Here is a 15,328-nt window from a genome sequence, read left to right on the forward strand (position 1 = left end):
GAGCTTTGCATCATCTCCGGCATTCCTCCATGCAGCAAGCTCCATTTCAGCTCCACTGAGCCGCCCGAACTACTCCTGTGCCATACTACTCAAAATCAGTGTTTTAAGAGTGTGCTTAAATAGTATCAATAGCAATTACAGGGGAAAAATCTTGATTCTCATCCCAAGACTCAGTTAATTGTTGCAACATTGATTTACTCTAATTTGACTTCTCACTCCAAATTAAACCCACATTACTGAAGGAAAGACTACAGGCAAGCTCTCCTCATTGACCCCCTCCCGTCCAAGACAATAAATTTAATATTGAATACACTTGAAAAAATGGCAGTTGTTGCAGGATCCATACTGAAAGATCTCTTTTTTTTTTTTCCTTTTTTTTTCCTCCTTCCTGCAAGTAATTAAAAGATGCTTTTCTTGACTAATGATCCCCCTGTTTAGAAATGGGAAGTCAATACTCCTTCACCAGCAGTCAGCTTCAATTTGTCACAGGGCTCCCGAAGTTTGAGTGGTGGTTCTCAGGGCTGCTGGTAATTGCTGGAACCAATTACCAGCCTTCTAAAGCTGACCTAATCAGAAGCCCATGGACAACACTTGGAGGCCAGCTGGTCCCCTTTCCCTTCTACATTCACATATTCTCCTGCGCTAGGTTTTTCCGCTGCTCTGCCAACTTTTCTTACTCACCAGGAGCTCATGTTAATTCCTCCTTCCTTGCTGTAGCCGTGTGAACACCCGCAATCTGAACTTTGGCTCACGCTACTGCTTTACATTATGCCTCTTCCTTGGGGGATCCTTTTGCACCTGTGCTCTCATTATCTGCACTGGCTTCCAGTTTAATGCTAGATGCAATCCAAGGTGTTGCTTTTGATCCAGAGGCAGCGAATGACCCAGAGATCTGATTATTTTATAAACTGTCTCTCAGACTCTTACGAGATCTGGTGCAAGTTAACATTAGAGAATGGACTTGGCCAATATTCTTGATGAAAGTTATGGGAGCAAGGACTTCTGCTACAAAACTTTCAGGCTTTGAGTTCATAAATTCCAGTACGAGAGCCTTTCTGACCTTCAAAATACACTTTCAGGTTTATCTTTTCCCATCATTTTCTCAGAGAAAGAGTTTTAAGTGAATATGAATGCACTAGGAAAGGACACCGTAGTACGGTACGTTTGATGTGGTTCAAGTCTGGTTGTTGGTTTGACTTACTTTTGAGTGTACAAAATAAAGTAAGCTGCACTCAAAGATTGGCGTAGGTCAATTTTTATACACACTGGCACCATTTTCCTGGGTAAGATGCCTCAATTGTGCTGTGGCCTAGAGTCAGCCATTTGGTAGTCTTTCACACTTCCCTCTACTCAACAAGAACACACGGAATTCCACTGCAGTGATTCTGTGCTGACTTCTCACAAGCAGAAGGGACTGCTTTTGAAACCACGGGCATCAATATTTGCAGGTTCCTCTTAGGCTGACATATGAATACTCCTTGATCTTCCCAGGCCAATATTTGTGGAGCAGTCAAGAGTCCTTCTCTGCCCTTGAAAGCCTGTGCATTTGTGTTGATGGCTTCATCTCCAATAGAAAGATACAACGTGAAATAATGAAACCCTAAACTGCCTGATTCCCTCTACAAATGTCTATTAACAGAGGGTCTGTCATCACGCTGACAACTTCTGGTGGTTGTGTGGGGAGGAGGGCACAGCAGACAAGAGAAGAGCTAAAATACATGCTTATCGTAAAGAAACACGTGAAGACTGTGTTTGTTTAAGGTCTTCTACTGATTCTTTGTGTTACAGCCTTTGAATTAGTTGGGAGAAAGGTTAAGGTATCTGTTCTTGTGTTTCCAATACTTCGTAGGCACAGACTCAAAGTCTGAGCAAGCATGTGGAAAACTATGGAGATTAGATTAACGAGTATACGTAGTGGAACTGAAAAGGGGAGTACTGTGAGATATATGTAATAAGAGGGGCTGTAGAAGGGAACAGAGATACCATCAAGTTCAGGAGAAACTCTGAAGAAAACAGAATTACTTCTCTCGCCAGTCTGATGGGGCTTTGGTGGGAAACCACTAAAGCAGGAGCACACTGAGTTACTGCCTCCTCACACAGCAGCTCAGCAGTGTGGGTAGGAACAAGAGCACGTATCAGCTCTCTTATCCATCAGAAGTTGTTTTGCTGAATGCTCCTTTCCTTCCTGGTCTCCAAATATCCTCAGGCTCTCCACCAGAACTCCAAATATCTCAGCTCCCCAGACCTATTTCCGCTTGCTTACTTTCACACAAAAGAATGACAGATGGGCTGAGGCTGGCAGGGGCCTCTGGGTCCCTCTGGCCCAACCTCTGCTCCAGCAGAGATACAAAGAGCAGGGTGCCCAGCAGCACATCCATGTAGGTCTGGAGATCTCCGAGGAGACCATATAGCCTTTGTGTACCTGTGCTCTGTCACAGCACAGAAGTGCTGCCTGATGGTCAGATGGAACCTCCTGTGCTCCAGTTTGTGCCCAGTGTCTCTGGTCCCGGGGCTGGGCACCACTGACAGGAGCCTGGCTCTGTCCTCTCTGCACTCTCCTTCAGGTATTTATAGATATTGATGGGATTCTCCCGAGCCTCCTCTCCCTCAGTCTGAGCAGTCTCAGCTCTCTCAGCCTCTCCTCACAGCAGAGGTGCTCCAGTCACTTCAGCATCTTCGTGGCCCTTTGCTGGACTCCCTCCAGTATGCCCAGGTCTCTCTCATCCTGGAGGGCAGAACTGGACCCAGGACTCCAGATGTGGCCCCACCCAGCGCTGAGCAGAGGGGAAGTATCTCTTTCCCTCCATCTGCTGCCAAAATTTTGCTCAATGAAGCCCAGGATACCACAGGCTTTCTATGTGACAAGGGCACACTGCTGGCCCACGTTCAGCATGGTGCCCCCCAGGCCCATTTCTGCAGAGCTGCTCCCGGCTGGGTGCCACCAGCATACCCTGGTGCTGGGGCAGTTCCTCCCCAAGGGCACGGCTCCGCCACCGCTCCCGGATGGACTCCACAAGGTTCCTGCCAACCCATGTCTCAGCCTGCTCACGTCCCTCTGGGGCATCATTTGGGTGTCACCTGCAGGCTGACTGAGGGTACCCATCACCCACATCATGATGAAATATGTTAAACAGGATGGCATCCAGTGATCTCTGAGGTACTTTCCTGCCTCCTCACCTTTTTTTGCTCACCCCACTTTAAGTCTATTTTTGCTGCTCCTAACAGGAACCCTCATGCAAAACTCGAAGCAGAAGAGAAAGCTGAAAGCAGCCTGAGATGCTGGCTGTATTTTCTTGCCCTGTGTTGGGCAGAAGGATTATCAGGCTAATAGAGACCAAAGTAAAGTACAAAGGGAAGAACACACTTTGAAAAGGCAGAATTTCAGATATTCCTCTGCAAAGTATCATTTATGTCCTGCTCCAAACAGCAGGAAAAAGATGGAGTTAGGAGAGAAAGATGAAAATTGCTCTGTGGGTAAATTTTCACATAATCTTAGCTTTATTTTCTCTATCATCTATCTTTTCCACTATGTAAGTATGCACTTGAACACGTAATTGGAAATATATACTTATAAAAGTAATCTTTATATCTTTTGTCCCTGTAATAGTCCAGGAAAGAAAGAAAAATTATATCAGTGGCAAACTTTAACAGCCAAATATAAGCATGTCGTACAGAAACAAAGGATTAAAATAAGTTATGCGCAAGAAATGGAAGAAGAGTTGATTTTACATAAATAAGGCTCACCTCCAAACATGAAAAACTGAGTTATTTAATTTAATCTTCATCACACGTAATTTTGATGTATCATGATAATGTCTTTAATTTACATATGAATCCGAAAATTACCTTTTTTAAATATATGCAATTAAGTGTATGCCTTACTTTTTGATGTATATTTTCTGCTCACCTCAATACTAAGGAGCAAGATACGTTTGTTAAGTGCAGCAGTGTAAGGTATTTTTGGATTAAGCAGGAAGTAATACTAATGACAGAAAGGCAATAAGAAGTTGATTTCAACCTCACTGATGAAATTACTGTATTTACTGTGTAATAGTATACGTGTATATTAGCAGGCATACAGTTTATGTATAGGTGAAGTCTCTGTGTACGTCTCTTTGAACACATTTATACGCATAGCCATTCCCCCAAGTAGCCTGATTAATGTACTTTGCTTCATTCTCGAAGATGAACCAAAGGTGGCACCACAAATTCATTTTTCAGTGCTAACGAAATAATGCAATAAGAAATAGTTGACTTTATTGCAGACAACAGCAAAACCCTACTTCTGCACAGCAAGAGGTGGCACTGCTAGAAACTCCCAGCTTATAATTTCACTTGATCCAGCATGGGAAAAAGCAAAACGCATCCATACATAAGCAAAATAAGAATACAATTCCCTCTGACTTCTTTTATATGCAGGAAGCAAACACTGGGAGCCTAACCTCTGTCGTATCATTTGCCACCCAGGGACTGAATAGTGCTCAGACGCAGGCTGCTGCCCCAGAGCTCACACTCAGACAATTATAACACACTTCTAAAGACAACTGAGAAGACTGGTCCAGCTGGGTAAGGTAGTCCAGAAGGTTTTCCTCCCTTCCTCTGAAATGCAGTCTGCCACAAGTCACTCTGCTTCCCCCAAGACAATATGTTAGTTAGAACTATCAGAACCTACACTTAAAATCCACTAAAATCAGCAAGTATTTTAAAAAAAATCTTCCTTCTTTTGACAGAGGTCAGATAAATTCAGCATAAAAAACCTTCAGACTTCAGTAGGACAATACATCATGGAAGATTTTCACTGTGCTGAGCTAAGACTGGTAGGTAAAATATTGTTCTCACAGGAAACACGTGCTCCCCCATCAACTTAAGCCTTCGTATGTATCACATAAAGAAAGTAAGCAAGTCCATACTGAGCAGGACTTTCACCACTGCTGTGATTGAGAACCCAAAGACCTGACAGCCAGATGCAAATTGCATGGCAGTGTCCTGAGTGAGCCTGAACTACTGAAGGCAGATTATTAATCATAAACTGATAGTCCAAGAGCCAGAACTTTGGGGCTTAACAAAACAAAGAAACTTATGACAGTATAATTTAGATTGACGTATAACCAAGTGGGAGGGTTAAATCCCCCACTGTTTTGTCAGTCAGTGAATTGTACAAAGAACTGTAGAGCTGCCGAGGAATCCTTCACAGGCATGAATGAGCACGAGGGTCACCCAGTTCTGACACACATCTCACTGGATGCATGCTCCTCCTGGACTTGGAGTGAAGATATATACCCAATGATTTTTACAAGGGGTACCTGAAGGAAGAATTTTAAGTCTGTGTTGTGAATCGCAGAATGGTCTGGGTTGAAAAGGACCACAGTGATCATCCAGTTTCAACCCCCCTGCTATGTGCAGCGTCGCCAACCACCAGACCAGGCTGCCCAGAGCCACATCCAGCCTGGCCTTGAATGCCTCCAGGGATGGGGCATCCACAGCCTCCTTGGGCAACCTGTTCCAGTGCGTCACAACCCTCTGGGTGAAGAACTTCCTCCTAATATCTAACCTAAACCTCTCCTGTCTCAGTTTAAAACCATTCCCCCTTGTCCTGCCACCTCTGACCGAGACGCCAAAATGACGAATTAAGTGCTCAGGCTCATAGTTTACAGTTTACAGTCTTTGCCACCTGCAGAATTGCACGCCAGCTGATCACTGCATGCCACAATCATGGAGGAAGAAAGCGTACCTTGTGGAATCTGATGAAGGTTTCATATGGCCTTGGCTGCTCTCCTCCCAGACGCTGTTTGCCAGCTCATTCCCAATTGAAGACATCACCTTGATGAGCTCTATAGGCCAGTCATCCAGGTCAAGAGAGCGGACTCGGGAGAGGTGTGTGCCAAGGTTTCGGTGTATACCTGAGCATTCGATACATATGAGGGCTCCCAGATTCAAGCTGGCCCAGTCAGGGTCTGCAGAAAAAAGGACGAAGGCCATCATCAGTGCAATAAAACACCAAACAGAACTTCCTGGTTAATATTTGTGGATAAAGATTTTGCCTCCAAACACAGTGGGAAAAAAAAAAATCAGGTGTCCTTGTTCACAGCACAGTTGGGAAGTCTAGCAGAAGGCTCCATTTTTGCCTTCTTAAGGCACTAATGAGAAACCCTAAGGGAGGAGGGATCACAAAAGATGCAGCCCAGCTTCAGTCAGAAGGAAAAGGTGAATAAGAAAGAAAAGAAGAAACAAAGAAAACATAAACTGAGGAGCAGGCAGCTTATGGAGAAGTAGTAGAAAAAGTCCCTCCTTGGGAATCTAGAGTCACTCGTAGCCAATTACAAAAGAAAAAGGAAAAAAAAAAAAGAGTAGACACAATGTCTCTGTTGCTAACTATATCAACTCCCTTAATAACCATCTATATCATCACCTACATATGGCTTTTACATCTAACACACTATGGGGTATGTTTTCATCTCTAAGATCAGGGAGATAAGTACTAAGATGAAAATGTGATGCTTTGAACAGTCCCAGTTTTAGTGTACTAGCCAGAAGGATTCCACAGACAAAAAAAAAAATAACCCCACAAATGATAAGGCTGTGACAAACCTGACAAAAGCCGGGAAATTCAAAGTCATTTCCCAAGATGGTTCACTTTTTGTCACTGTCCTGTCTTATTTAAATCTAGGTTTGTATGAATATCCCTCTTCAACAAACATTCACTTCAACAAATGCAATGAAAGACTTATGGGAGGAATTTTTGGTGGCTTTTTTCCCACCTGCTGTCAGATCTTTTCTTCTCTCCTTACCCCGGGCCTCCCAAAGAATGAGGAGAGTATCACAAATGACAAGCAGGAAAATCACCATTAATTGAGAGGGTAGGCACAATTTTTATTCAAATCTAAACAAAATTCCGAGCCCGTAGGAAATACATTTCCAACGTCCCCTTCTATTCGTGCAAATGTTGTCAAAGGGCTTTGGTGACATTTCCAGCTTGTGTCACTCTAAACTAAAAACATTATTTTTGGCAGCCAAAATATGTGCAAGGAATACTTTTCTTAGTTCTTTGTCATGTCATAATTGGACAAAAATTACTACAAGGACGCTTCAAATGGGTAAGCATAAGATTTCATTGAAAAATCAGATATTTTTCCATCAGTATTTAGAAATTGAAATGAAAAAAGAAACCTACAGAAATTAGAAGAAAAAAAAAAAGCAAAACAAAACACCACACCACAAGAAAACCCAGCATCTTATTTCACTTAAGCAGAAGAACAGATCTTTTGTTTAAAAAGTTTCTGTCTAAGGTAAGTTTTACCTTAGGAAGAGCCAGCAGGCATTTCAGATCTCTAGAGATACAGAAGGCAAAACACCTGCCATGCTTTACATGTCCTTGGGAAGAGCACGAAACATTCCTTTCTTGCATATGTCTCCAGGTCACCCCCTTGAGTTACTCGTGGTGTCTTGACAGAAGGGGAACTCGAGCAGTACGTGTGAAATACACCAACATGCTGATTTGTGTGTAAAAGCTTGAATGGGGCAGATATTCATTTTAAACTGGTACTTGGAATGAAATCTCTACCCCTGACCTGCAAAGGCCAGTGTTATCTTCACAGACACAAAAGGTGTCAGGAGCTGAAAGAAGCATTAACTTGGAACGATGCAAGAGAAAAATTACTGATTAATATTTGTACCATTATTCCACCCACTGCCTCACTGTGTTAACATCCACTCTTTGGTCTCCATCAGTGTTCAGCAAGCGTTGGTGCTCAGTGGGTGCTATCTTTTCTGCATGGAGGAATTCAACTGCACTTTTTTGCTTCAGATGCCCTTCCATGTCCGATGCCATTCTGTCAGCTTGCCCCTCTGCTGCCATCTGTCACACAGCAACAAAACATAACAGGATATGGTGGGAAGGTTCAGCCTCTACTGCTGTACCACCAATGTCTGCCTCTGATGTCGTGGGCCAATACTATAAAACAGGAGGCATTACTTTTGGAGTAGCCTTCGTAGATGACCTGATTACCACAGTAAGCTACTAGACTGTTGGCCTAGGAAAACTCATGACGAAACTCTTCTTGTTTTTATAGGAAAACAAGAGAATTGATATTCCATGCTCTCCAGGCATCTTCGAGGAGTGAGCCAAGTTTATCCTCCGGTGTTATTACAACTGGAAGAGGCAGAAATGGAGCTGTGGGCAGAAATTCAGCCCCGGGATAGGAAAGTTAGGACAGGAGTTTGACAAAGCTCAGCTCAGGACGGCTAAAAGGCCAGCAGGCTTGCAACACGCCAGTACAACAAAGCAGAAATTCCCCAGTGAAACAAAATGCTGTAATGAAGTGCTAAAAAGCCAAACAGCTCTAGAAAGAGGAAGAATGAGACTTCTGAAGTGGAAGATTGATGGCTCTTGAATAGAACCAAGGGACAGCAACATCTCCTATTCCTTTGCTGTCAAACATCTGGCTTTGTGAAGATGCAAATTGCCTCGGCTTTCCACAACAGTGCTGGTGTTTGTGATGCAAAACGCTCCAGGGTAAGGCAGAAAGGGAGCAAAGGGAAAAAAGCAAAGGTTGGCAACAAGAGGAACTGGCTGAGGCTCACACCGAGCACAGGTTTAGGTTCTAATGCGCATCACTTCAGAACTAGCCCAGATTTCTCAAGGGAAATACAGATGCCTTAAAATTAGGGAGGCCAAAAGGCAAGAAGGACTGAAGAAGGTTTGAATCATCTCCAAGAATATGAGCTACGAACCGAGTTTCCAGCTGAGGTTCCAAAATCACCCTCCAACCCCAGAGCCATACAACCAAGCCCTGCCAAAAAGGGCAGGCCCATCCTGCCCTCTGCCAGCAACGTGTTCCTGGCAGGTCCCTTCTGCTGGCACACGTGGGCAGCTTGACCCGAGGAGCAATCTGGATGAGGAACAACGAGGCTGACAGGAAAAGGAGAAAAAGACTGGAAGGACACGTGTGTTTGCAGTCAATGAATCACACTTTTCTATTCTGCTTGGGCAACCAGTTAGCAGGGTCTAGGAAAATGCTACCCACATCTGTACAGACTGGAGCAGAAATCAGACACAATCCCATTGGTCTGCTCAGATACTTCAGAGAAGCCAAGCACACATCTTGGTCACTTGAAGACCTCATCCTTGTCATATAAAGCACAGCATCTTATACACCTATTCCTTGTGCTATACCAAAACCTTGGAGTAAATCCGAGTGACTACCAGCTTAATATGAAAGAATGTGAAGAAATCCAAGTCTTTTTGGTCTACACGTGTTAAAATACCAGCCAAACTAGCATTTTTTTCCTTGCTTACCACATCCTGGATTACCAGCCAGAGGACCATAAAGACCTCACTTCATCAGTGTTGGTAAACCTGTGGTATGTCCACCAGTGATCTCCTCCAAGCAGGTCAACAAGCTGTTCTGACAGGGTCTGAGTCCTGGGGCTCAAAGCCTAGCCCAAACAAGGCTAGTATCCCTGCAGGCTGAACTGCTGGGGGCAGAGCAGCTGCCTTTGTTCCCGAGCCATCAGAATATGAATATCTGACAATTTTCAAAAGAATCAATTAAAATCAATCTGTGTGTGAAGACCATTTTGATGGCATGGACTGGAAACGCCTGTTCATGTGCTAACCACCTTCCCTTCAGACCTTTTGAGGATGAGGCAGAGGACAATAGGTTTGCTTGCTCTGCGGATGATCGAATCAGCTAAATTGCTAGCTATGCAGACAGGAAATTAATCATGCAAAAGCACTTGCACATCTGTATGAATGTTCATTTTAAATTTAACTGAGAAGTTTAAATGGCTTTAGACAAGGAGTCAAAATCCTAAACAGTAAGTGTTAAAAAAAACCCAAAAAAGTACTTAAAGAAAAATAAATGAATATTTTTCCATTTTAAGCACATGTAAAATCACAAGAAAAGTTCTGACTTACAGATATCAAAGGAATAAGAATGCAGGAGTTCTCAGTCCTTCTGCTCCTACAACTAATTGCTTTGGAGCAAGAGTACTTCCTTTTCATGGCTTTGTTACAAACCTCTGGAACTGAAGAGCAACAGAATAATGACCTCAGCTGGGGTTAGTGAGGTGAAGAGCAGCTCAAAGTATTCTTGAGAACATTTCTGAACATTAGATATGTGTTAAAAAAAAAAAAAAAGAGGGAAAGAGACACAGAAAGGAAAAAAACTCTCAAATCAGTTTTCTGGTATCCAGATACAACAAGGAATAACTTCGGTTTCTTCTGATGGGTAGTTCCAGTATCAACTAACAAACAAAAAACTCACAAATGAAGCTTCACTTCTCTGAAAATATGACCACTGTGTCTTCTCCACCCAAAGCAGGAAGAAAATGGAAGTAGCTGATCTCAAAGAGCAAACTCCTTTTTCCTTTTCTTCAAAGGGAAGTGAAGAAATGCTCACATTTGAAGAGGTAAGAACAAGAGGGAAGGAAAAAAATAAGTCTTATCTGACACAGCGTACATTATATATAAAATAACACAAAATAAATCTGATTAAGCAAACTCCACAATGAAGAAGAGAGGTGAAAATAATATATGGAACATAATATCAAAAGAGACAAAGCCCATGGTGGATGTTCACCTATCTCTTGGCCAAAGAACTGAGGGCAGCCTTCTGAAGCACAACACACCACGCTGCCTCCAGAAGCAGCTGTACTTACTCTGTGCTTCACAGTCCACACAGTGGGAATTGCCTCTGATGTTCCTTATCGACTGAAGGGCCATGGCCTCATTCTGACTTGTCAGGCGCGACTGGAAATGTGAAGAAAGGCATATGTAACAAACAAGAGAGCAATAAAAAGGGTTAGATAACACCACTGTCAGCAAATGCAAAAAAAAAAAACCCAAAAAAACAGAGCTCAGGTCAAGTCTGAATGAACAAAATGAAGGATCCTGAAGCCCTTGGCCACTGCTCTTTATTTGGATCTGCAGGGTCTGTCACCATGTGCTAGTTCAGCTCTTCCCAACTAAACCATCTGGTGGGCTTCCTGAGAATAAAATTGTCAGCTGTAACAAACTATGCACTTTCTGAACACAATTTTCAAATGAAAATCAAATACAGCCATGTGGAGATATTCAATCACGACGACATCTACTACACCCCTACTTGCTGCACTACAGTATTCCAGTTAGTTTTTTCGATATGTTTTGAGACCGTGGACCTACTTCACAGAAGAAAATCTCTTGGAGCACTGTAGCAGGTTGAGTATACAATCAGAGAAGTCTCCTCTACAATCAAAATCTTAACAATGGATTCTTCTTTTCAACAGCATATTTAATATACACAAAAGCCCATCTTCTCTGTATGTGCTGGATAGTGACTGCTACCAGACATTCTTTGCCTCACTTTGTGTTAGTGCTCTTTTAACACAGGTGTTAGTATACAGATTTCTCTGGTGTGCTCCCTTAACATAAACATTAGTACATGTAAATCCATGAGAGCCAAACACAAAAACAAATACGTTATGATTTTTCTCTCTCAGAAATGTATATTGGAATCAAACATTAGTATCCCAAGAATCTCAATGGAAACATATACTGGAAACCAACAATACACCTATGCTGGTAGGATGGGGTAATGAAAGCACCCATTCAAAGTAAAATCTGAGTTTCCCTCTTCCAAAGACATTGCTTAGATGGATAACACACAGCTCTAACACTACACGCATTTCTCGAGGAGGTGAGGTTTCAAGTTCAGTATTCTTGGTTTTGCTTTCCTTGATGATCGACCACCTATTACTTACTCTCAGTATTACTCCATGTACCGTACCTTGTTCTTGCTGCTCTCACATGACTGTAAACTGGCCAAGATCTGACTCTCTATGGCTTGTACCCATGCATCTCTTTCTTCGTATGTGGTAGCTTCAAAGTGCCAAGTCTGGCCAGTGAGAGAGACAATGATAAACTCGAAGTTTTCTTCTTGTTCTGAAAAAGAAACACGCAAGAGGAAAAAGGTTTAAGCTTAAGGATATCAACAGACAGGCCTAAGCAAGTGCAAGTCTGAATGTTGGAGAGTTGAGGCTAAGTACATCCAACGCTGTAGCTGCACAACACATCAGAAAACAACTCGCAGATCCAGCGTTTTTCTCTCAAAATGTTACATGAATAAAGTACTATTGTGTTTAAATATACAGTACTTGTGTGCATTTTCCTGTTCAACATTGAGTCTATCCAACTCTAACACGCATCATTTAGACTTAAACCTGACATGCTAAGAGCTACATGCTGTAAAAAAAAAGAACACAAAGCGTGTCACAAAATAACTTATATAAAGAGTTGACAATACAGAGTTTAACAGTTTACCCTCTTCCTTTGACCACGTCTGTACGTGCAGAGATATGAAATACTGAAAGCAGATATATGCATTTTCGGTCTACAGCACAAATACACTGGATTATAATACAGGATTAAAATCAGTTCAACCTATTCACATTGGGAGAGATGAGAAAATGATCTAAGAAGCTAGCAGAAAGGGTCAGTGAAAACCCCTCAGGGCCACTACAGAATAAGGACAAGTATTCAGGCCAAAGCACCGCAGTGTATGAAAATACCAACAAACCTAAACTGAACGGACACGCTCTACGTACACATGGGATACCAAAATCAAATTAAAAAAGTCAAGGAAGCTGAGACAGAGGTAGTGGAATCGGGAAGGGCAGGCATGAAGCATGAAAGGAACATTACAATAGTGCACAAAGTTCTGGTGAACATCAGACATCATGGGCTTTAGAAAAAGCATTCGCTTGTCTACTAATGACTTACTAGATATTCAGGGCCACAAAACTCCTGCATTACCTCATCATCCATAAGCATATAAAGATGTGACAAGTCCAGAGCTAGCTTTAAATGTAGTACTGCTGCTCAATGGAAGTCATTTTTTCAACCTGTGGGATAACTGGTTTTCCTGCCTTTGCAGTCCCATGCACTGCCTGTCCTACTACTGTACGACAACACAGTCTTGCAGAACAAAAACTGAAGCATCTCCAGAAAGCCTTGTTGAAGGGAAGAGAGACCTCACAAAGACCAGAGAACACTGGCAGAGGGGGACATGGAAAACTGAATCTCACATGCAGTAGCTTCCTGTAGAGTCCTGTTTAGAAGATGCATCGTTCTTAGGCTTTTTAATGGCTTCTAAATGATAAAATCTTTGTACTTTCAAAGTCTTAATAAATAAGAGACTTACAAATGCTGTCACCGAACCCTCCAGCTCAGAGCAATCTTCTACACAGAGTGCAACCTCTTCCAAACACAGTGCTTCCCCGTGCAGGCATGCAATTTAGAGGCAAGCAAGAAGAGGAATGCACAGTTTTCAATAAAGTGCATATCAGGAGGAAGAAACCCATGAACAGGAACAGCAAAAGAAACAGCAGAAATGTTAAGCTCAAAGATTTTCATAGTAATTACTCATTGCAGGTGCTATTGAGGTGAGTGCATCAGTATGGTGACGGTGGCCAGGATCCCTCAATGTGCAGTGACATGAGTATGACATCGTGTCACCTACAGGAAAACAATTCCCCACCCCTCTTTTCTGAGCAAGAACACCCTGTTGAGATGCGTAACAAGAGGAGACATTTGCATGGACAGAGCTAATGTATCTAATAATCAACAAGCACATACAGTATATATTTAATCTCTACAGTAACCCTGTCACAGCTCAGCCCAAAATTTCAGCATCCAAGTATGCAGCGATTTCTCAGATTTACAGTTTCAGGACCTGAAAGAAGTGTACAGATCCAAGATACAGCATGACTGAATTCTCCCATCCATTAATCTTGATCACATACCTAGGGATTTGTTATGAGCAACAAATTCTGCAATCCAGCCTAGCCTGTAAGGGAGGTTTGAAATCCCATCCTCAAACAGCATCCCTGCAAGCTTTGCATAAAATGCTGCACTGAAGTCATTCCTCTGCTCATGGGAGACCTACTGCACAGTGCACAATGGAGACAGACATTAGGGACCATCAACCAGCCATTTCCTTTGGTTATCCTGTACACGAAGCATCCTTATCCCAAAGGGAAGGCTCCCATTTAATCTCCTGACCTTTGCTGCTGTGACCAGATGACACTGTGACAAAAGCTGGAAAACCTTGCAGCTGTGCTAACTCGGGATGGCCAAGTCCACACCACACATTGATGAGTTTGTCCCAGTACCATGGGGAAGGATGGAAGGATGCCTTCACTTCATCAGCAAGTTGGCTGACAGCTTGGTCATTGCTGACGGCATAACAACTTTGCAGGAGTTCCCTGCTCTGCGAAACAAAGCAGCACAGCCCACATCACACCACCTACAGAGCAATGAGCAAACCAGATGTGCCATGCAGGTAGCAATCTGTAAATCCGGACCCATCACAAACGAAAACAGAAAAATCAGGCAGCAGAGTGGAATTGGTCAGTTTTAGTCTTTAATAAAATTACAGGTAGTGCTATTTAAATCCCTAGGAGCCCAATCACAACATTTTATTAAACGGTTTTCCATGTTTAATGGTTATTCATAGAAAGGTCCACTGTAATAGTATTTTAGCACCATCAACCTGTCGAAATCAACCTGCCCAATTACTCCAAACTACATTAATAACACCGGATATTACACTAATTGTGTCCAGTTTCTATGCAGACGAGGTCCTGTGGGGCTCATTTTTCATCCTCAGGGGCAAGCAACTCAGCCATCAAACTGATTTCACCAGGAATCCCTCCTCATTACACAAGTCCAGGCTGTCAAACTTTTTTTAAAAAGGTTAATGGGCCAATCAGTCATCAATTATTTCCTGGAGGCTCAGCAGACAAAGGGTTAAAGAGCTAAGAAACAGCTGCAACTGATTTACATTTGGAAGTTATTATCGGACAGGAGATGTCTCAAATGTTGTGTTGTGGGGCTGCTCCATAAGCAAGAAGAGGTTGCTGAAATAGGAAACGAGCTGAAACTGTAAGAATGTGATATGGAACCCAAAGCATTGGTGAGCTTTTCTTCTGCTGGAGGATGTGCAACCAGTGAGCGTGAGGAAAACTACACTGGGTTGCATACAGAGGCACGGAAGCCATCACCACCACCACCTGAAGGGACTACATGGTGCTACTCCGTGCTGCACACGCTGCTCTCACTGTTATCTCTTTGTAGGAAGATTACTGTGTTCAACCCAAGTCAACATTTACTGTCCTCTGCCAAACAACACGTGCAGCTACGGCCCACCCGCTTATGGAACACCACACACAATTCCTTGGAAGCATTCTGCAGGGGAAACAAACAGGCACTCATTGTACGTAACAGAGATCAGTCTTAGAAAATGACACAATCACAGGACACAATTAACCTATAACTTGGTTTAGAGAG

General features: G+C 42.9%; 1 protein-coding gene across 15 annotated transcripts in view; it reads right to left on the bottom strand.

Moving 5' to 3' along the window:
• AGAP1 (ArfGAP with GTPase domain, ankyrin repeat and PH domain 1) overlaps positions 1-15,328 on the bottom strand; it is a 295,523-nt gene that overhangs the window by 34,587 nt on the left and 245,608 nt on the right. For all 15 annotated transcript variants that reach the window (XM_040703942.2, XM_004942493.5, XM_421880.8 and 12 more), the window contains 3 exons: positions 11,769-11,923; positions 10,660-10,750; positions 5,732-5,954 (listed from right to left, as the gene is read on the bottom strand). In XM_040703942.2, the coding sequence (XP_040559876.1) occupies positions 5,732-5,954; positions 10,660-10,750; positions 11,769-11,923 (469 nt within the window). The remainder of the gene's footprint in view (positions 1-5,731; positions 5,955-10,659; positions 10,751-11,768; positions 11,924-15,328) is intronic.

Source organism: Gallus gallus, chromosome 7 (assembly GCF_016699485.2).
Source record: "Gallus gallus isolate bGalGal1 chromosome 7, bGalGal1.mat.broiler.GRCg7b, whole genome shotgun sequence".
Taxonomy (NCBI): Eukaryota; Metazoa; Chordata; class Aves; order Galliformes; family Phasianidae; genus Gallus; species Gallus gallus.